Raw genomic sequence first — 21812 nt, 5'->3', positions numbered from 1 at the left:
CTGTTGGGGGTCGACCCTCCCCCGGAGATTCTTGACACCCTTTACCCCACTGTTACCACAATCGCTGCCAGATCTGGAAATAGCGAGGCCACTAGGGACTGGGGGCTGTTTGTTTTTGGCTGTGTACATGAAGATTAATGCCCAAAGAATGACCATGCTGGGTATGCGGATTGGTCATTCGCAGGGCTGGATTTTTTTCCGCACCGAGCTGCCCGACACCGGCCTGTGCCATTTGAAAAAAATAAAAATTTAAATAAAAAATTTCCATTTCTGACAGGACCACATGAAACAACAAAATCTAAATCTATAAGATATTCTCACATGGCTTGAATTCAACATCACCGGCTTAGCACCGCCTTCATACTGATCAGCAGGTAAAACATGTTATGATGTTATTTTTCACTTTTTAGTTTAGTGGGTACGTTTTTAGGTTTTGAAGTCGGTTGTATTTTTTTTATTAAAATTTTTATATATTTTTCCATTTTTAGTGTAAAATTTCATCTCAAACGAATACATCAGACCCCTAATGACAGTCACAACCCATCTTGATACAAAATTCTCAGCAATACAAATTAATCAAGCCCAAGCACAAGGTAGCTACCGTAAACATTTAAGGGGTTCCCTTAATTGACCTTGGTCTTCATCATCAGACCCCTAATAACAGACATAACTCATCTAGGTAGAAAGTTCTCAGCAATACGAATTAATCAAGGGCAAACACAAGGTAGTTACTGTAAACTGTTAAGGAGTTCCCTTAATTGTCCGTGGTCTTTATCACCAAACCTCTAAATGACAGTCACAACCTATCTATGTGGAAAGTTCTCATTAATACAAATTAATCAAGCCCAAACACAAGGTAACTGCTATAAATCGCCGAGGAGTTCCCTTGTCTGTTTTATGGCTCCATCACCAGATCGATTTTAAACCTTCATGAAATTGTAGTGCTTAAAAGTACTAAATGGGAGGATTCCATCATCAGATCTTGACATGATGGCAATGGGACCAAATGGGGACTATACAGTTTCAAACAAAAAAGAATTTTTGAAATCGGTCCGGGCGTCTTTGAGTAATCGGTGTACATACATAAAAAAAAAAAATACCGACCGAATTGAGAACCACCTCCTTTTTGAAGTCGGTTAAAAATAGCCATTTCCAAATGATAATACCGCCATAATGCGCCTAGGTTTCAACGCGCTAGTGCCATATCTAATAGTATTAAATATCGTTGCGTATGGAATATTCCTTTTTTATTGATCTGCAGAAAATCTATTGTGTATCTGTATTGTGTTTCTGTATCTACATCGTAGATACAGAAAATACGTGTCATCATAGATAGTACCTATAAATTTTTGTATTTAATCCTTAAAATACAGAAAATTTATGGTGCGTCATCGTAGATGTTTTTTAATAATATAATATAATATTCCTGATAAGGAGCTTTTTAACTTTCACTCATTTATCTTCAAAAACATAGTCAGTGGTCAAATGCAAGTTCAGTTAGTTTTTTCGGTGTTCGACAACTTCTTGTTTACATCATGTTTCCATCTCGTTAGTTTTACTTACTTAGTTTATCTTTTCTGCAGTCGTTTTAGGTTGGGGTCAATTTTAAAAGGCGCTTTTCATTAATTTTGATATTGGGGTAGTTAGACAATAATACTCAAGATGCCCATACATAAAATGTTTTTAATATTTTATTACAAAAAGTAAATAACACATGATTAATAATGCAATCTGTGAATCAAACCAACATTGATTCAATGAATACAAATGAATCAGCTTTTGTTTGGTAAGTTTCGCATAAATTTTTCTTATCGAATCCCTCAAGAATATCTTTGTCTAAATGACGGTTCACAATGGCAGCACAGCGCATGTCTTGTGCGGCATACGCCAGAGGAACTTGCAACTGGTACTCTACGACTTTTTGCTGCGAATGACTTTGCAAAGAATGAAACTTAACGTTATTCGTCGTAGATGTCCAGGGCCGAATTGTAACGAGGAGGGAGCGAAGTGGACGTGGCTGTGACTGATAGCGTCTCACTTGTACTATTCTTTCATATACGGCTTCAATGATTTCTTTTGCATACTGAATAGAATGATCAATTCGCCCCAACAGCATCTGCACGCAGAACGATACTTTCTCTTTCCAAGTAGGAATGCTTTTCAGATCAATATCCAGGTTCTCGGGGCTATCCCCATTGACCAATAACTTAAACATGTGGCTAGCTACTGCTGACTGCAACGATTCTTCTGTTTCGAATTTTGATAATTTTTCTTCAAACTTTTCGAGAACTTCTTGCGGTGTACCACCGATGCAAAAGATCGTGCCATTTAACCCTGTAGACAAAATATTTTATATCAATAGTCGTTTTAAATCAAATCACGTTTATTAATTTTCTTGAGTGTGAAACCTTACCACTATCTTCGAGAATCGCTGCCATTTCTAAGGCAACTAAAACTCCACTTTCATATCCCAGAAGATAAAAGCGCTTTTTTAATTGGGTCTTTTTCAGAAGAATCTAAAAAAAATAGGAATGTTATTGAAAGAAATTAATAAACATTGCCGACGAAGAACATACTGCCGAAGTAATAACTGGATATGATTATGGTAAAATCATATACTTAGCTAACTATGGTAGGTACATGATTCAGATATTAGTATGCTAAACACTGACCTTAGCATATCTCTGTGCTATTTCTTGTATAGTCTCCTGCGGCTTATCAACGCCTGGCTGCAGCACTAGTGCAGGTACCTTGATCCGCTCGCATAGTTCACGGAATCGCACGTGTAGCCCTTCTACTCCTGGTACTACGCACAGATATGTTTCGTTTACGTCAAATTCATCAGTTGTCTGAAATATTTCATATAGTTTTCTTTTTAGTTGTAACTAATACTTTAATATAACTAATAGTACTAATAGTAGTTTGTAACTAATCTGAGCAAACTGAGAAGGCTGAGTAGAAGCACATACGATGTAATTTTTTGCTTTTTAGTTTATTAAAAACATTCTTATAATTTTGAAGTCGGTTGTATTTTTTTATTAAAACTTTATTGTTTGTGAAACAAAAGTTGCTTACCGTAGAACTTGTGGTAAGTGTTGGTAAAAGTACTATTTCTGCTGTAGCAAGGAGTTCATCTGGATCTATGTGGGTAAGGAATGTTTTTAAATCTTCAGTTTCAGTAAACATTTCGTTTTCTTCATTACCTGCTAACTCCCATATCCTGCAAGTTATGTCAGTCGATAATTCTTTAACATTTATCTAATAAAGTACATGACATACGTTGTTAGTAAAACTTTATGCGTTTTGCAACACTTTTGTCACAAGGAAGTACTTACTTTTTAATTGATAACGATGGTATATCACTTTCGTCTAGTGAGACATTGTGAAGATCCCGCAAATAAGCTCTTACAATTTCAGATTTTGATGGATCCATACCCAGTTCTTCAAGTGTTGCATCTTGCAATGATAACGGTCCATCAACAAATGTGAAATCTAAACAACAATTTAAGAAAGATGATAAGTTATACTAGCTATACTAAAGTCAATCTGGCTATGCAATGTTTATCAACAAACGAATTACAAAAATGATGGTAGAAATCTGTAGTAATTTTGTAATTTATAATAATATTAATTAACTTATTCCTAAATAAATGACAATAAATGTGATAATGAGCATATAAGAATTAGATATAGGTAAATCTTAGGAAAGCCAATTTATAAAAAAAACAATACATAATTTTAAATAAATTATGTATAAAATGATATGACTTTTTCTACTTTTTTTTTATTTTGTTTGTTAATAAACATTGTACATCGAGTTTGGGTTAAGAGGACCCCCTTCAAAATATTAAAAAGTGATATTTTCACTAAATTTCTCAGTCATAGCCCAGAATGCTCCAAGGTAGTAATATATGAAAGTAACAAAAGAGAAAAAAAACGTTATACATACCAGCTAAATTAGCCAACTCTTCTAATAAATTTCCAAGAGAATTCTGTGTACGATGTGCAGCTATGAGAGGTTGTTTGTTACATATAGCCTTTTCTATAGCATCAATAGCATGACTGACCGGAAAATATTTATTGTTTGCAACCTGTAATAAGGAGGTAAAATACTTAAATAAAAAAACTCTCCTACAAGTAGCATTCAAACAAGTAACCAGGAATAAAAAATATCTTACGATTTTTAAAGATGGCAAATTGATTGTTATGAATACATTGTGTGGTTCTGTTAGTTTTATTAAATTGCTACTAGTACAATCTTTGGTATCAATTACTGCGAAATACCTGAAACCATAAGTCACACAAAATTAGCATTAGCAAATCAGAATATAATTCAAATTCATTCATAGTGTATAGATATTGTTTACTTTATGGGCCAATTCAATCTTTGTATGGCTTGAGTCAGTTGTTCCAAGCGTTTATTTATGTTTTCAATTTCTAAATCAGAATTTACAATACAATATATTCCTTCAACATTTTCGATTTTCTCGCTGTTTAGTAAATTAAAAACATCTTCATTCCACAAGTTTCCATAAGAAATTGCTAATTGGACTCCTTGATTTTCCCAGGACCTGAAAATCCATAATCATAGTTTTTAATCGACTTCAAAAAGGAGGCTAAGCCGGTGTTGTTTTAATTTAAGCCGTTATGGACCACATGAAACAGCACTCTTAAAAACCTAAATCTTTATGATTTTCTTACATGGTTTGAATTAAAACATCACCGGCATAGCACCGCCTTCATACTGATCAGCAGGTATATTATAATAATATTCTGATGTTATTTTCGCTTTTTTTATGCAATATAGGCTAGCGCTTGACTACATTTAAGCCTGATGGTAAGCCTTAATGCGGTCTAAGTTTGAGCACGCTTACCTAGAATATACCTATCCACTCTCGCTTTGAAGGTGTTCAAATTAGTGTTAGGTTCTTTTTAGTTTATTGGATACGTTTTTAAGTTTTGAAGTTGGTTGTATTTTTTTTTTCATTAAAATTTTAAATTATTAAAAAAGTGGTCGGTATAAAGTTACAATTTAAACACTAAGTTATTAAGCACATAGAAATTATTACGAGCAGTTGCATGTTATGTCATTGCTTACCTGATTTTAAATATAAGGCTTCTTGACATTTTTGTAAAACGTAATAACAATATTCTTACTCCTCGTTTTATTAATCTTTCCACTAATTGCATCCCCAAAACAGCATTCTCAGATAACACTATATGTAGTCGATCAGATGAGCAGCTTATTCTAGAACAGAATTCATCGATCGTAATTGGCATTCGATTATCTTTAAATTATGAATTGCATAGCTTTTATCGAAGGCTTTAAGCGCGGCGACCGAATCAAGAAATTCCGTAACGAAAATAAACCTAACCCAAGTTAACATATTACTCAACTGGACAAGTGGTTTGGTAAGGGGCAAAATTTATTAAACCAGAGTTCAATTCCAGATCAACATAAAGGCCTTTTTTATATTTTTCTCTTTTTATTCTTTTCTAAAAAAAAAGAATACAGCATAAATAAATAATTATAATTACTTAAGTTTACCATGGCAGTCACCGAGTGCCACACGTATGTTTTTTTACATATTACTTGTTCAATGGTTGAAGAACAACCGGCACGAATTTGATATTAATTCTTAATAATTGCGGTAATATTAATTGTAAGTGCGGTAAGATGGCTAAGTGCGGAAACGGCCCAGAAGAAAGAAGAAAGAAGAAAGAAAAAGAAGAAGTGCGGTAAGTTGAAAATTACAGCCGATGCGATGTTGCAGAGCTTGAGCTGAAGGCGAGAGCTATAGTAAGGAAGCAGAGGCTTTAATTATCAAAGCGCACGTCATACGACGTCTTATGACACACTTTCTGAAAATGAATTTGCATCTTTGCCTGTTTTCCATAAGATGGCATTTTGATACGCTTGTCATTTTTGCACAGATAGTGTGTTGTGAAGTGCACACAAAAGCATTTTTTTAGGAAAATGCACCAAAAACGACCAGTATTAGGTACTCATAAAGTAAAAATAATATTTATGTGTTTCTGTTAATTATAAATGGTTGTAATTTATTGACAAAATTATTAAAATGAAACAATTAAATGTTTAATTATGGTTTATTTATTATATTTTATCTCACAAAGCTAATTTTATTGATAAAATGTTGAGCATTTTTCTGACATATAAACTCTTTGCTATGATTTAAAAAAGTACCGTTCGTGTTTAGACAGATGATAAAGTTTTTATATTACATTACGGCACATGTGCGTAATGAGATACATTACGATATTGAAATAAGAGATACTTTACGAGCAAATGTGTATATTATAAATATCTTTACTATTAACACTTAAATTATTTTTTTCAGTATATTTCCTTTTTAATTTTTATAATATGTAGTTAAAGATAGATACGTAGTTTTAATATTAGGTATTGTAAAAGTTTATAAAATTTAAATACACCAATAAATTATCACATTCAAAAAAAAATACTTCAGTTTATTAAGAGTAGGTATATTTATTCAATACTTAACTAATTCTCGATTTATATCGCAAATAACTTTACTAACGACAGTATTTCATTTCATTGAAAATTTCATTGTAAATCAGCAGACTATCACCTACTTTCTTAATGAAATTTAATAACATGTACATTTTACCTATTCTGAGTGCAGGAGATATCTTCTTCTAAATGTAGTAGCACACAGCCAACATGTCTGCCGCTCGCTTGCAGCCGCAGAGCTCGTGAGGCATCTTCCGCCGCGTACACCACCCGAGAGAGCGGACGTACGTAGCCGCGAGCGATTCCTTCGCTCACCATCAATTGTAGTCTCTGTATCAATGCACGAAATGAAATAAGTTATTAAAGAATATTCTGTTTGATACTCCGTACCGACTCTTATATTTATGGCACAGAAAACATAAGTATCTATAGTTTGATACGATAAAATATTAGTAGGTAATTTGATTGCGATTGGAACTTGATTTTTTATCAAAAATCGTCTAGTTACCTGTATGTTACGTTAGGTTTATTTTTCCGTGACAGCTGTAATTATTTTGCTAAAAGCACTAAGTACCTTTCTAATTGTAATTACCTATAATGTTCAGTTATGGCGATACTTTACTTAATCTAGTGGTATTTTTTATAATCAGTTGATGCGACGGTGTAATGCAAGGTTTCATTTTTAGTACTTACTTTCAATTCTTCTACGTTCCTAATATCAAATAATGTAGAAAATTGCACTGTATTGTAAGTGGTAGATTTAGATACACTATGCAGTCTAAAGATATAATCCTCATCGTCCACTATAAGCGAAGTATCAACGACGAATGCAAATAATTTACAACATTCAAACGAAGCCTGTAAGCAAATTAACAATAAGTATATTAAAATTGATATTTGTAAAGAAGAATCACGCTCGCAATTTTCTCATTTCTCCTCCATCTATAGCAAATAGTTAGTGCTAAGTATACAAGTAGGTATGACAAAGGTATTACAGTATGCATCATTTATGCAAATTAACAAAAGATCACCAAAACGAGCATATTTGTTAAAAAATACAACTATTAAGGCTTACGTCTCTAATGCTTCCTTTTAAAGAGTTGATAACAATGTAACACCCTTCTCCCTTTGTACCATTAAGAACCATATCCTTAAAACTGCCGTCCCGAGAACAGCCAATATGATCCTCTGAAAATGTTTCATTATACTCGTATACATAGGTAGTGTAGAATCAATAGCAAACTGTTACTAACACTCGGTCAAGAGAACATTCTTATTTTAAACTAGCGGACGCCCGCGACTTCGTCCGCGTGAAAGTCGTTGTAAACTTTCAAGTACCCTTACCCTAACTTACCTCTACCCTACAACTACGCTACCCTATCCCAACCCTACCCCTACCTTACCACTACCCTACCCCTACCCTACCCCTACCCTACCCCTACCCTACCCCTACCCTACCCCTGCCCTACCCCTACCCTACCCCTACCCCTACCCTACCCTACCCCTACCCTACTCATTAAGGCAGCACTTCTTTATTTATTCCTCCCACCGCGAGTCGCGTCGAGCGCGGCAACCGTTACACAAAAATAATCCTTACAGCATGAATTAGTATTCACGCGCGATGGCTTATTTGATGTATAACTTTCAATTCTTTTTTTATTGAATAGGTAATAATGTTAACTTTCTTATTAAGGATGAGTGATGAGTGTTATAAACATAAGAGTAGACAAATATAATTAGAAAACTCCGTACTGCTAAGCTATCGGGAGTTACACGTGTTATTGTGAGTCAACCATAAAAGATAGACATATATATGCTGTTGTGTTTTTATAGATAATTTTAAGGAGAATATTTCCGTCATACATTATTTCCATGTAGCTTTAAACCATTAAGGCTGTACACGCGACGGAATCTTGAAAAATTGAGTAACTTCTCCCGTTTTCTCAACATTTCTCTTCACTGCTCTGCTCCTATTGATGGTAGCGTAATGAAAAGTATACTATAACCTGCCCAGGAGTATGTTGAATAATTGTACTAAGTTTCGTTAAAATCCGTCCAGTAGTTTTTGTTTCTATAAAGAACATACAGACAGACAGACAGACAGACAGACAGACAGACAGACAGACAGACAAAAATTTTACTGATTGCATTTTTGGCATCAGTATCGATCACTAATCACCCCCTGATAGTTATTTTGGAAATATATTTCATGTACAGAATTGACCTCTCTACAGATTTATTATAAGTATAGATTAACAGATATAAACAACTGCACACTAATTGAAATTACCTTTAAGTTCTGGAAACAATTTGAGCAAAAACCTTTTTTTCTTGGTACTGCTCACTGTGGTGTAAATGTCACAGTCGTGTGCGAGGGCTATAGATAAGATCGCTTGACCTAAAGCTCCTGATCCGTCGTGCACGAGAATGCTGATGCCACGGTAGAACCTAGCTTTGATGCACTGTAAAGTCATAGAAAATAGTAGTCTGAGAGGGATATGACGTCACTCGACTATGTCGTGTTTACTCCTGACGACGCTAGGTGGCGGGAGTTATTTCCGTAAAGGGTAGGGGCGCTCAGGCGGGAGCAACTGACGTTCGTCGACTCGAGCGATTTCAGTGTTATAGTATGCGCATTATCATCTGAGTCGTCCGGTCATAAAAGTCAAAAAAGATAGGAATGTGCAGCGCGCCTACCTGCGCACCCTAATTATCGATAAACGGCTACCTGCGCACGTGCTAATGATGAGTCAATAATGATTTGGACGATTCTGATTGGTCGGTTTCTAATGTAATTGCATTGCGTATTTTTTTTGCTATAAATGTGTTTACTGCAATTAAATAAATACATTCATGTGTTACTCGTTGCGCACTATGGATACTAATATATAATAAATTTGGCAGAAGACGAAGATTCTGATGATGAAGACTCAGATGAAGATTAATTTTATTTAGTTAATAATTATATAATATGAAATATGTATTATATTAAATCAAATATTGTTAATTTTTTTAATTTTGTGAACAAGATACGATAATAAACTTTACTTATCGATAATATGTCTTTCATTGTTACACCCTTCACTAGACGGCTCCATAAGACCCATAAGTGCAAGCGAGATAGATATAGAGAAATGATTTATGGCCCTAAGACTCAGTTGTTAATGCTATTAGTATAGTGTTCTGGCGGTAGTCGATCCGCCAACATCTCTCGTAGAGTATTCCTTCTCGAATTACTCTGAGTTAGGCAGGGAATCACTCTCTGTCTCGAGTAGTGAACTCTTTTTGATTTGTTAACTAAGTTGTCCTAATAAAAGTTATGAATTAACCATTGTTTTTTTCTGAAATACTTAACATTGAAATTTCAAATTAATTAAAATCAATGAATAAAATAATCATATAATTACAAGACAGTAGAATGCCAGGCAGTAGGCTAAAGGAACAGTAGCTGCTTCTTCTAAAGTCCAATGATCAGGTACGGGCCACAGCAGTTCAGGTTTTGCTTGGATGTGTGTACTTATAGATTCATCTTGGACTATACCCATCACTCGTTCTTTTCTGAAAATAATTTTTATTTAGAATGAAGTCAGAGGTATGGATGCTGTAAGATGCGTATACCTATAGTATACAGTTATCTGTATTTCTCATATAAAAACAAACGCAAATGACCAAATTATTTACTTGTACATATTAATAGAGTTGTTCCGGGTAATTGAATACTTGAAAAAAATTACATACCTATTTGTAACACCACTGAAGTCATATTCGATCATTTTCTTATTATCGATGCTTTCTTTTGCAGTCACTCCAAATACTTTCTTTATGTAAGCATCGCTTAAGCCTGCGTATTGCACCTAAATAATTTAACTGTTAGATAAAGAAGCAACAGTAACTTTTAAAAATTTTGTCAAATATTTCGATGTGCATTGTACATACCGTCACTGAAATCCCTTGATGATTTGATTTTGCTACTTCTATCCATTGTGTAAAGTTAGTATCACCTAAACGTGTCATTTCTAGTGCCATTTTATTTCTTTTTGATATAGTTTCTTGAATTGGTTTAAAATATTTAACACCCTGAATAACCTAAAACAGTTATTCGACTGCAAAATTACTGTCTCATCATAAAGTAATCAAAATAGGTAGTAATCATTATATTTTTCTATTAAATCATGCCTGAATTTGAAGTATACATAACATATATGAACATAAGTAATCAAATTATCGATATTACTCACATCGATGTTATTGGTAGAGAAGTCTGAAACATTTTTTTTAAAAACAACCTGTTCTTTAGTTGATGATGCCATGTCATGGAATTTGATATTTTCAATTAAGACACCTCCACATCTAAAAATATAATATGTAATGAAAATAAAAATTTCAGCTACCTGCTATTAGTAACAATTTGAGTAATAGCATATACCTAGTAATGGAATATAGTCATATATGTATACTATAAATAATAATTTTATTTAAATAGTAAGGAACTATAGGCAAAACAGGTACGAATAATTAATATAAAATTTTGTAAATACCTGGTAGTATTCATCACATCACAAACTTTAGCAGGTATAACATTTCCACCGTCTACAGCTCTTAAATGATTTTTAACATCAATGACGATTTTTCTTATAAAATTTGGCTGCGATACACTATCTTGATGACGCCTAAGTGCATTGAGTTGGATCATACCATCAATAAGCGTCACCCAATTGTTTTGCCACAGTAGGTGAGCTTCTGTTAGTGACATGTTAGCATTATGAATACTACGGAACTCGTCCCTAAAAATAATAAATATGAATAAACTGACAGTATTTCGAGCATCATTGGTAATATTAAATTTCCTTTTAAATATTTTCTAAACTTACATGTAGTTATAGTCTCTAGCGTACAATAATTCGTAAATTTCTTCCGATTTTAGCTCCAAGTCTTCAACTAATTTCAATTCATCTTCCACACTCATTAAATTATTCATTTCACTAATAATAAAGCCAGTTGCGATCTTGATGTTGTTATTCATAACCTAATATTAGAAGATTACAATGTATGTTTTGAAGATAATTTAATTTTTTGATATGATCTGATATGCTGGCAGGTTTTGTTTGCAAAGGGGAATGCCCGGCCAATACAACGTCGGCCCTGGGAACCCAGGTATACCCCCCTATAAATGCATATGGATATGATAAAGTGTACTTAAGGATCAACTTAAAGTGGCTTAATAAAAGTATGTTTCTTGAAGAAAATACATTTTTTTATCAGTTTTCTTGCTCAAAAAGTTCGCCGGTAAAAAAGTTTCTAAAAGTGTACCAAAGCGGCGAATTAAGATTTGGAGCTGTATTATTTTTTGTATTTAAAACAAGCTTAACAATCAAGAAAACGGACAAACAAGTCAATCTTCTATCCAAAGTCTACAAAATCTAAGTGTACAAAAAATGTCGTAAAACTCAGTCAATGATCTTGTTTTTGTGTTTGATATTGCTTATACCGTTATGGACAAATTAAAAATGACGTATAACGTTGTAGCAAACTTTTATCAAGCTTTTATTTAACTTGGAATGTATAAAAGTATGTAACAATAAATAGTTGAAATTTTTTGAACTATGTCAATTAGGTACCTCAAAATAGCCTCTGCCTCTTTGTATAGTTACATATAGTCGCAATTGTTCACGGTCCTGAAGCACAGGTTGTAAGTAAAGGTGAACATCACGAAACTTAACTGAGAGCTGTTTTTTTGGAACTCCCAACACCATAGCTAATGTATCCCAAACTATTACTAGTGCGGCAGCGAATGGATACGAGGTTTTTCCTGAAATTCGTGCAAGAAATCTTTCAATATGTTATTAGCAAATTGAGCACGCTTTTAAACGATTTTAAGACTCCATTATGTGCTTGTGCTGTATTAAATGAGAATGAGATATAAATATTTTTACCTTTTACAACATGACCTCTTAAGTAATTGTGATCGTCGTCATGCATTGATATAATATGATTACATGAAGATGCAGCTTTGTTTTTTTCTGATACAATTAATGGCACAATCCTAAAATCATACTAATGTTAATAATGTTTGATTGAATTTTCTTCAAGTCTTTGATTTTTTTATTAGATAACTGCTTAATCGATCTTGATAAAATTTAGATAAATTAGACAGATTTCATCCGAGACACCACGGACAAAGGATCCCATCCCAGATTCAATGAGCTATGTAGAAGTATCGTGGCATCTACTAATAATTTTGAATTCATAAGCCCTGCAAAATCTGTCATATCCTCTAGATCTATTTATTCATTAATAACTTTAGCACTGGTTCTTACATTATTAATACTCAGTAGTGCAAGTTTCTTATTGAGACTGGTCTCATCATCGTTATCAACCGGTGTACCTCCACTTCTGGACACAGCCAGACAATTTACGTCTACTATCTTAATCTCATTTTATAAAACTTTTTTTTTCTCTCTCTCCTTTGTCAGTCGGAGATCAGTCCCTGAGCCAATCCGATCATATAATTGCTTAGTATTTTATAAAACTTAACAATTTTATTATTAAAGTAAAGAAGTTTCCTGGTTAATGATTTATGGCGCATATGACCGAAAGCCGTAGATTGTCGCAACGCCACAACACAAAACCGCAAAGCGCAAAATTTCCTTCCATCGCTGAGAATCCTTAAAATGAGCCTGTGTAAAATCAAAGATTTATAATTGATAAAATGTGATGAAATTTGAGTAAACATACCATGGTTCGTGATGCGCCCATTCCACTAAATGTGACAACATTGGCGTTGTAGTAGAAACTGGAAACTCTACTTTCGGGTATAAGGCTTGCACTTTCGGATTATATCCCAACATGAAGAGACTATAAGAATAATTGACGAATGATGAACAGAGAGTTTATTACTTTAGTACTTATTTAAAAATACCTAAAACTACATTTAACAATACTTACTCTCCGAGAGCTTCCAGCAAGAAAACTGCGTTATTAGGATGACCGCGTCTTGTAAGTGAAACGTGCTGGCAGGATTCAGGCAGAGAACGCTTTAGTATAGCATGCAAAAGGCTATGAGGAGCAATCTCTACCACTACTGCATTTGATGGGATAAGCCTCGATGTTTCCTCAAAAAGGACTGAATTCTGCAACATAATGTTAGCTTAGTTATTTGCGTTTTTATGGTGATGCAATAGTTAAGGCTATTTTATATTTTTTGAAATAGATATCTACAATGTTCATCACAATATTGTTGTCCTTTTTATTTTAATCAATTTATCTCAATGTAACTTAATTTGAAGTTCTTTGAGTTGTATTCATTATTCGAATATATTCGTTAGTGAATAATTAGATCTTATAATCTAATTATTTACTATGAAAAAACGCTGAACACCGATATGTAGCTTAAAGCTTTCTCTATTGCTAGACACGGATAACATACCACCTAGTAAAATACAAATTATACTCACTAGTAGGTTATTCGTGTGATACTCAGCCGATGAATATTTTGCAATGGGGTCATTCCATTTCTCTTGTGGCACTGAAGTTGAAACCCAGCGGCTACTGCGAACTTTTGGGGACGTGATCACTTCACCCAAATATTTGAGCAGACCTGGACCTGCCTCAGCGATGTATCGCGAGTGATATGCAATGTTTGAGCATGGCACTTCCTTCGCAAATATTCCCTTCGCTGTAAGTTGAGCCACGAATTCTTTCATGATATCGGCGGGACCGGAAATTGTGCTGGAGTCGGGGCCGTTGTGGCAAGCTATTTCAATCTCAGGTGGAACCATTTTAGACATCTGTAAGACAGTAATAATCAATTTTAATAATTCACTAGCTTCTCCAGCATTATTAGTCCCCCAAAATGCCTTGCAATGCTACATAAAACAAAATAAAATAAGCCTTTATTACTGCTGCTTAGATACATTTATAGGTATAGATAGTTGCTAATTAGTTAGCAGCTTGTCCTTCGACTTCGGCCTCCCCTATCGGTCTCCAATTTTTTCTTGCCTGCCTTCCTTTATTGCCTTGCCATCCCTAAATTATTATTCTGAAATAATTTTTGTCCAAATACTCATAGATGTCATCCGCTGTCAGTGAAATATTAATGGAATTTGTGTGTCAGCGCTATTAAAATTTAACAAAATACTCGACAATACGCGACTCGATTTTTGCGGATATATGTTGTCGATTCGAAATCTTTATTTTTTTATGTTTTATTATTCAGGTAAAGTTTCGATCAAGTCTACCGTACCCCTTGACGAAATTATTATTATAGATTTGCTACCCGTTCGAAACCAAGTCCAACGGCTGCCATTGATCCACGAATGAACGGAGTCTGCACAGAGACTAGACCGCGGCTGTATGCAGACAATATCATTTCCTCGGCTGTAAAACAACCGTCTGCATACGCACAACCTAGTTCACCCACACTGTGACCTGTAAATATATTTGTAAAAAAAGTATATTGAGAAATTTAAAGTATCTATCGTAAAACAAAACTTTATTTAAAAAAAAAGAAATTTAAAAAGTTGTGGTTACCAATCATTTTGTCTGGACTAATTTCCAAAGCCTGTAATATATCTGTAAGACCAATTTGTATTGCAGCAATTCCAACGAAAGAATTAAGAATATTGTCAAATATGGTTTTATCTGGAGATGTAATTATGTGCACAATGTCCAGTCCTTTAGGTTCCAAGACACATCGACACCTATTATTTTAGATCGAAGAGAAATTTATTTAATGTTATTGGTTATGCACATTTTTATCAACAGTATTCAATTATTCATCAACCTACTTTTAACCATTTAGTTAAATCTGTTAAGAGTCTGCTGAGATCTAGAGCCGTAGAAAAAAAGCTTACTTTTCAATAGCAGCTGCAAATAGCGGAATTCTCATAAGCTGTGCCCCCATGCCGGCCCACTGGGAGCCCATGCCGCTGTATACGAACCACAGCGGCCGCTTGCTGTCGTCGAAGTAATTTGACTTTTCATGCACACAAATGGTTTCATCCTTTTGACTTTTGTCTGAAAAATACATCACAATTAATTTGACGCATTTTTTTGTTCATGTGGCCACCATCAGCCACTATACTTGTAAAAGTGAGCGATAGCCGGTAGGTAAAAACGTTTATTATGGGTTTTAGCTACTTGTGAAATCTAGACATCTGCAAGTTAGAAACTTGGAGATGTCTATATTTCAAAGTCTTTTCTTTTAGTTTTGTTTCAAGAGAGTGGACATGGACAACAGGCCTAACCCGCCTTAGGAGACAACTCAGGAGCACTATTCCGCAAAGCTATTGCAGTCAGCTGCTGCAAATATATCGTCTGAGCCAGTGGCCATATTTTAAACTAAATGTCTCACCAAGAAGTATAAATCCTCTTCCTAAATGTCCAGAAATTCTTGTTTTATGAATATTGTGCAGTAGAGCTATTTCCTCGGGATCAACCGGGCGAGATTTTAGATCCAGAAGTATTTTGTTCACGGAAGTTTCCTGTCTGCCAGATACCAATACTAAATAGGGAATATTTGTCTTGTAACGCCGAGCGTCCTAAAATATATAAAATCACTAATTCTCGTCTTCGTTTTATTATTACATGTAAGCTTTAACATATATAAACATTAAGAATAATTTAATTACTACCTTGGCTTTATAATGACCATATAAAAGAACATGTGCATTAACCCCAGTAAGTGAGATGCTATTTATAGCTGTGTAAGAACGGTCAAAACTATGATGATCAGTTAAAATACGCATACGACCATCTCGCAAAGCTGCTACATCGTTTCGTGGTGAGTCACAATTTAAATTTCCTGCTAGCTTTCCAGAGTGGTATCCTAAAAGAACCTGTTGAGTGTTGATAAAAAAAAATATATAAGTAAACACATTTAAGAAAAATTATTATTACATTCATGTTTTTGATACTTTTTAACAAATATAATAAATACTACTATTAATATAATATCTCGAATGATTTACCTTTGTAATAGCAGATATCCCCGATGCAGCTTCACAATAACCTATATTTGACATAACACTGCCTACCAAAAGTGGTTGCCTTCGGTTATTATGAGTACAATATGCTTTTTCGATGGCTTCAAGTTCTGCTTTGTCTACCTCCGGTGTAGCTTAAATATAATGAATTGTATTAAAATATTGAGCGCTCTTAATATTGAATTATTTATTACTTAACTAATTAATTACCAGAACCGCAAGCTTCGACGTATTCAATAGCTTGTGGTGATACATTGGCTTCTTCATAGAAAGTGCTTATAAAGTTGGCCATGTTGTCAGGATCCCTATAGAAACCATATCTATGACCTTTTGTTTCGTGTTCCAAATTTGATAAATATAAACATTTTACATGAAGCACTTCAGCGTAAATTCTGCAAGTAAAATTTGCCATTTCAATTCCTTTTTTTAAATTATATTTGGATACATTTCTACAAATTATTTCTTACTTCTTTATTATAATTTACCTTAAAGCATCTTCAGCTTTTTGAAGAAAAAGGACGTTAATTGCTTCTGACTTAGCACACCCATCTGCTTCGGTGTCAAACGATTTAGTTTTACCATCCATACTCAAGTTTATGATTCTGAAAGAAAGTATTTTTGATTAAAGCTTGACAAAAATGTAATTGAGTTGTGAGTTACATTCGTTTAACACTATCATTAAAGTTTCACATCACAGGTGTTCGCAGGAGCCAATCGAAGCTGATATTCCAAAGAATTGGCGCTTAGACCGACCCCTGAAGTACACTATTCAGCACTTGCCGCCGCGCTCTTCGTCCATCACTCCCCATTCAGGATATCCATCTATCCCGGGGGTTTGACTCGAGTAGTCCTGATATATAGAGGCACTTGATACCGAAGTATATACGGAATATCTTATATACCGACGTGCCTTCAATAAAGTCTCAGAAGAGAGGCTGTTGAAGGCGTTCGTGACCTCCCGAGAGATGACGAAGACGACGTCTCCTCCAGCCACTGTATCATCCGTACGGGTCACCAGTGACTCAAGAGCGTCAAAGGTCGTCGAGGGAGAGGTCGTCTGTCTCTCTATCAGTCTGTCAGTCGGTGGTTTAGATCAGAAACTAAGTACATGGATTCCCTACATGCAAAGTGAGGATTCTCGTCTACCTCGGTGTGTGGTATCGCTATCGATAGTTTTTTTGTACGCAACCTTACATGGTCCGCCGGTTTGCCGGTTTAATTTTATTATATAACAATATGTTTGTAAAAGAAAATTGAGCCGATGATAAGGAAAGGAAGTAAAAAGCGAAATAATAAAAAAACGATGTTTGTATGTTGGTATTCGTATGTACCTAGATAATTTTCATACCTTCCATAGTGGATAGTAGATTGAGGATGCAAACAAAGGTTACTCCCTCCGACGATGGCAGCTTCACACTCGCCGTGTTTGATGGCTAGGTAAGCTTGGTTCAAGGCTTCGGTGGAGCTGCAGCAGCCCTCGTCTATGCTCATAGAAGGACCTTTGGCGTTTAACCAGTAAGATATGCGGTTTGCAAACATCGATTTACTGCCTCTGTAATTAAAAATAATTTAATAGTTTTATTGTCTTTATGCTACAAATTGCATTACTTTTGATAAAACTTGAAATGTAATAAATCCTGATATACTTACCCTGAGATACCAAAACCTGTCCTTGTATTTGCAGCATAAAAAATACCCTTCTCACTTTCAGAAATACAACTGCCAACGTAGACTCCAATTTTTTTCCCAGAAAGTTCTTCCGGGCATATACCTGTGTAGAGAGATATATCAATCTATACTTCCATACAAATACTATAAACAAGTCTGTGAGTTTGTACAAATCATCTATTTCAATTAGTCGAAAAGGATATCGGTTTATTAAAAAGAGTAATAATTATTGTATTAATCTCACCTGCGTCGTAAATCGCCTGATATGACTGTTCCAGCAACTTGCGACCCATAGCGTCCATGTTATTGCTAAGACGGTAATGGACTTTGAAAAACTGCGCATCGAAATGTTTTAGTCCTGGAATTTTGCCGGTGTACTGCGCTACCTCGGGATGTTCATACTTCCAACGGACGTTTTCATTGTTGATTGGGTTGATCTGGGAATAATTTATTGTCCTTAACATATTTTTATTTTGCTAAAAATAACTAGCCAATTTTTTACTAAGTAGAAAAGCTTGTCAATCCGGTATTTACTTTGTATACTAGATTGACAAAATCAAGACAGGGAGCCGCAGACAAAACGCAATACCAGTAGAAGTCTCTGACCGAGAGTTAAATTTCATTTGTATGTTTCGCCGTGACATCATAAAGCGAAGAAAAATCTCTGAATTATTCCACAACTTTCCCCACTTTACAAGTAGGGGAGATAACCAAAAAAAAAATATTTATCAAGATTTTATTTTACGACTTTGTTCACATTTTAAATGTACATAGTCATGCTAATTTACAGCTTTCTAGAAGTAATAGTCTCTGCGCTAACCCGCTGACAGACGGACGGACAGACGGACATGACGAAACTATAAGGATTCCTTGTGGACTACTGAACCCTAAAAAAATAGTTACCTTAAGTTTCTTATTGTATTATTTCTAAATTAGGTACATACCTTATTATAGAGAATATTGGCCAAATCTTTCACGTTGTGAGACTCTGGATATAGACCCGACATCCCAGATATAACGACTCTCTCGCCACTTCTATCACCTAACAGACTTCTTTTATCCGAAAACGAGGGTAAATTGGGCGTTGGCGGCATATTGTCTGCAACATACAATATAGAGTAATAAAAGATGTCATTAAAATTCTTCATAAGTACATCAACGATTAGATCACAACAAAAAGTAAAAAATGTGACCTGAATTTAGCTATTTCACTGAGCGCATATATTCTCAATTTTGTGTTTATTTAAATAAATAAATATTTATATTATAATCTATAGTATATTATAGTCTATACTCGTAGTAATATTATAAAGCTGAAGAGTTTGTTTGTTTGATTGAACGCGATAATCCCAGGAACTACTGGTCTAATTTGAAAAATACTTTCAGTGATAATCCCATTAACCAAGGAAAACTTATAGGTTATATTATATTTTCAAAAACATGAGGGATCCTTCCTGAATATAATAATGTAACCCAAGGTGTACAAAAGTTATATAAAATATTGTTAGATGGCGTGCGCTGAACACGTCATTTTCTACAAAAAATGTCGGGACAGCATATAGCTATCTTCTATATTTTAGCAGTTAAAGTACCTTTTGTACTTAAATAAATTATCTAAATCATATACTAAAGTTTACGTCATTATTTACACAACTAAACTTAAATCCTTATCAATATAAATTACTTATTAATCGAGAGGATATTATAGAGATTATATTTGCCTTTTACAGTATGTTAATTAGTCATGTAGTTTCGGAGATAATACAAAATTTCTAAAAGACGCAAAACTAAAAAAACATATATTTTATGTAATTAAACACAATTTCTTATGCCAGAATGGTTTATATTAGTTTTTTCTTTCACTATTTTTGTTGATTGTCCACGTTCATAATATTGTATACTTTTTTTTATATAACATGACTGTACTGTGTACGTTCGGCTGTATGTATACTTTTTTTATGTATGTCTAGCGATATTTCCGTCATTTATGGATCGATTTTGAAAATTATTTTTTTGTTTAGAAGGGTTTACTTCCAGGGTGGTCCCGTTTTTTTCATGTCAGGATCTGATGATGGCATCCTGGAGAAATCCAGGGAAACTTTCGAAAATCGTAGAGACGGCTAGTGCGTTTGTTAGTGTTTCCATAAGGTATTTTAAGCCAATACGTTTTTATGAATGTCTGGAGTTGGTCTGACGATGGAGCCGAAACACAGACGATGGAACTCGTCAACGATTTACAGTAGCTACCTTGTGTTTGGACTTGATAAATTTGTATTGATGAGAACTTTCCACCTAGATGGGTTGTGACTTATTAGGGGTCTGGTGATGAAGACGAAGTACAGTTAAGGGAACTCCTCGACGGTTCAAAGTAACTACCTTGTGTTTGGGCTTGATAATTTTATATTGATGAGAACTTATGGTTGTGACTGCATAATGGGTCTGGTGATGAAGACGGAGGACAGTCATGAAAACTCCTCATTGGTTATGATACCTTTACGTTTTTTTGAATATTCATATTACGTGTGGATAAAGGGGGAGTGAAATTTTATATATAAGATAAGGTAGTATTTTCAAAATTAGGATCGTAGGACTTAGGCACTTGTCATAAGAAAATTTAAAAAATGAAAAAAGAAAGATTTTAATAAAAAAAAATTCAACCGACTTCCAACTCAAACAATAACCTAAACTAAAAAGCAAAAAATAACATCTTACCTATGTGCTATCTTCTGATCAGTTTGAAGGCGGTGCCAATCCAGTGTTGTGTTTAAATTAAAGCCGTTTTTGAAAGAACCACAGAAATTTTGAAATTTAAACGACTTGAATTGAAACATCACTGGCTTAACACCGCCTCCAAAGTGATAAGAAGGTAGCACATACTTAAGATGTTATTTTTTGCTTTTTAGTTTAGGTTGATTTTTGATGAAAATATTTAATATAACATATATTAAAATATAATACATATAACATATATTAAAATATAATATATAATAAAATATTTAATATAACATATATCAAATATATCAAAAAATTCATCCGACTTTATAATTATTCTCTAAAAATTAAAGAATCAAAATAATTTTACCTGTGTAGTAAAGTAGTGTTCAGCTTGCTTAACTGATTTCGTTTGAAAATTAAAATTGTTCCACACTAAGGATCTAGCAGTCTAGCTTTGCTATTTATAAACTCTTAATAGAATCAAATTTAATAAATATTTAAATTTTTGTTGCATTATTTATGTGAAAGTAAAGTTAGTTAGTTAACAATAGTAATATTAAATAATTAGTATGCACTAGCAAGTCTAGTTAATATCGTAAAAAAATTGAAAATTAGAGATAAAGTGTAAAAAAATGTCACTGAGATGTCAATGAGAAAAATTTGCTACTAACAAAATTTTCATCTTTGAAAATTTGGCCCGATGTTTTTGTATTAAAATTGGCATCAATGTGTTTCTTTATCGTGAAATACCCCGTGGTATTATTTTCATGAGCCGTGATAGCCCAGTGGATATGACCTTTGCCTCCGATTCCGGAGGGTGTGGGTTCGAATCCGGTCCGGGGCATGCACCTCCAACTTTTCAGTCGTGTGCATTTTAAGAAATTAAATATCATGTGTCTCAATCGGTGAAGGAAAACATCGTGAGGAAACTTGCACACCAGAGAATTATCTTA

General features: G+C 34.2%; 1 protein-coding gene across 1 annotated transcript; it reads right to left on the bottom strand.

Annotated features, from left to right (window-relative positions):
- Window positions 1-1671: 1671 nt before the first annotated feature.
- Window positions 1672-19247, bottom strand: LOC112048408 (fatty acid synthase). Its single transcript, XM_052882876.1, has 34 exons — window positions 19089-19247; window positions 18389-18581; window positions 18127-18247; window positions 17825-18028; window positions 16962-17078; window positions 16687-16868; window positions 16462-16610; window positions 16126-16329; window positions 15846-16032; window positions 15346-15508; window positions 15023-15192; window positions 14769-14920; window positions 13948-14280; window positions 13439-13623; window positions 13229-13348; window positions 12427-12536; window positions 12112-12302; window positions 11365-11519; window positions 11032-11277; window positions 10732-10843; window positions 10430-10579; window positions 10232-10347; window positions 9901-10051; window positions 8784-8955; window positions 7569-7681; window positions 7187-7351; window positions 6651-6823; window positions 4368-4571; window positions 3950-4284; window positions 3336-3492; window positions 3076-3220; window positions 2673-2849; window positions 2414-2516; window positions 1672-2334 (listed from the first exon to the last, which is right to left on the bottom strand). Exons 1-34 carry the CDS (start codon window positions 19236-19238, stop codon window positions 1739-1741), a joined length of 6201 nt encoding a protein of 2066 aa, XP_052738836.1. The 5' UTR covers window positions 19239-19247; the 3' UTR covers window positions 1672-1738.
- Between the last annotated feature and the right edge of the window lie 2565 nt (window positions 19248-21812).

The sequence above is a fragment of the Bicyclus anynana genome, chromosome 8 (assembly GCF_947172395.1).
Source record: "Bicyclus anynana chromosome 8, ilBicAnyn1.1, whole genome shotgun sequence".
In the NCBI taxonomy this organism is placed as follows: domain Eukaryota; kingdom Metazoa; phylum Arthropoda; class Insecta; order Lepidoptera; family Nymphalidae; genus Bicyclus; species Bicyclus anynana.
The sequence above is the reverse complement of the archived record's forward strand: the minus strand, read 5'-3'. Positions and strand labels throughout refer to the sequence as shown.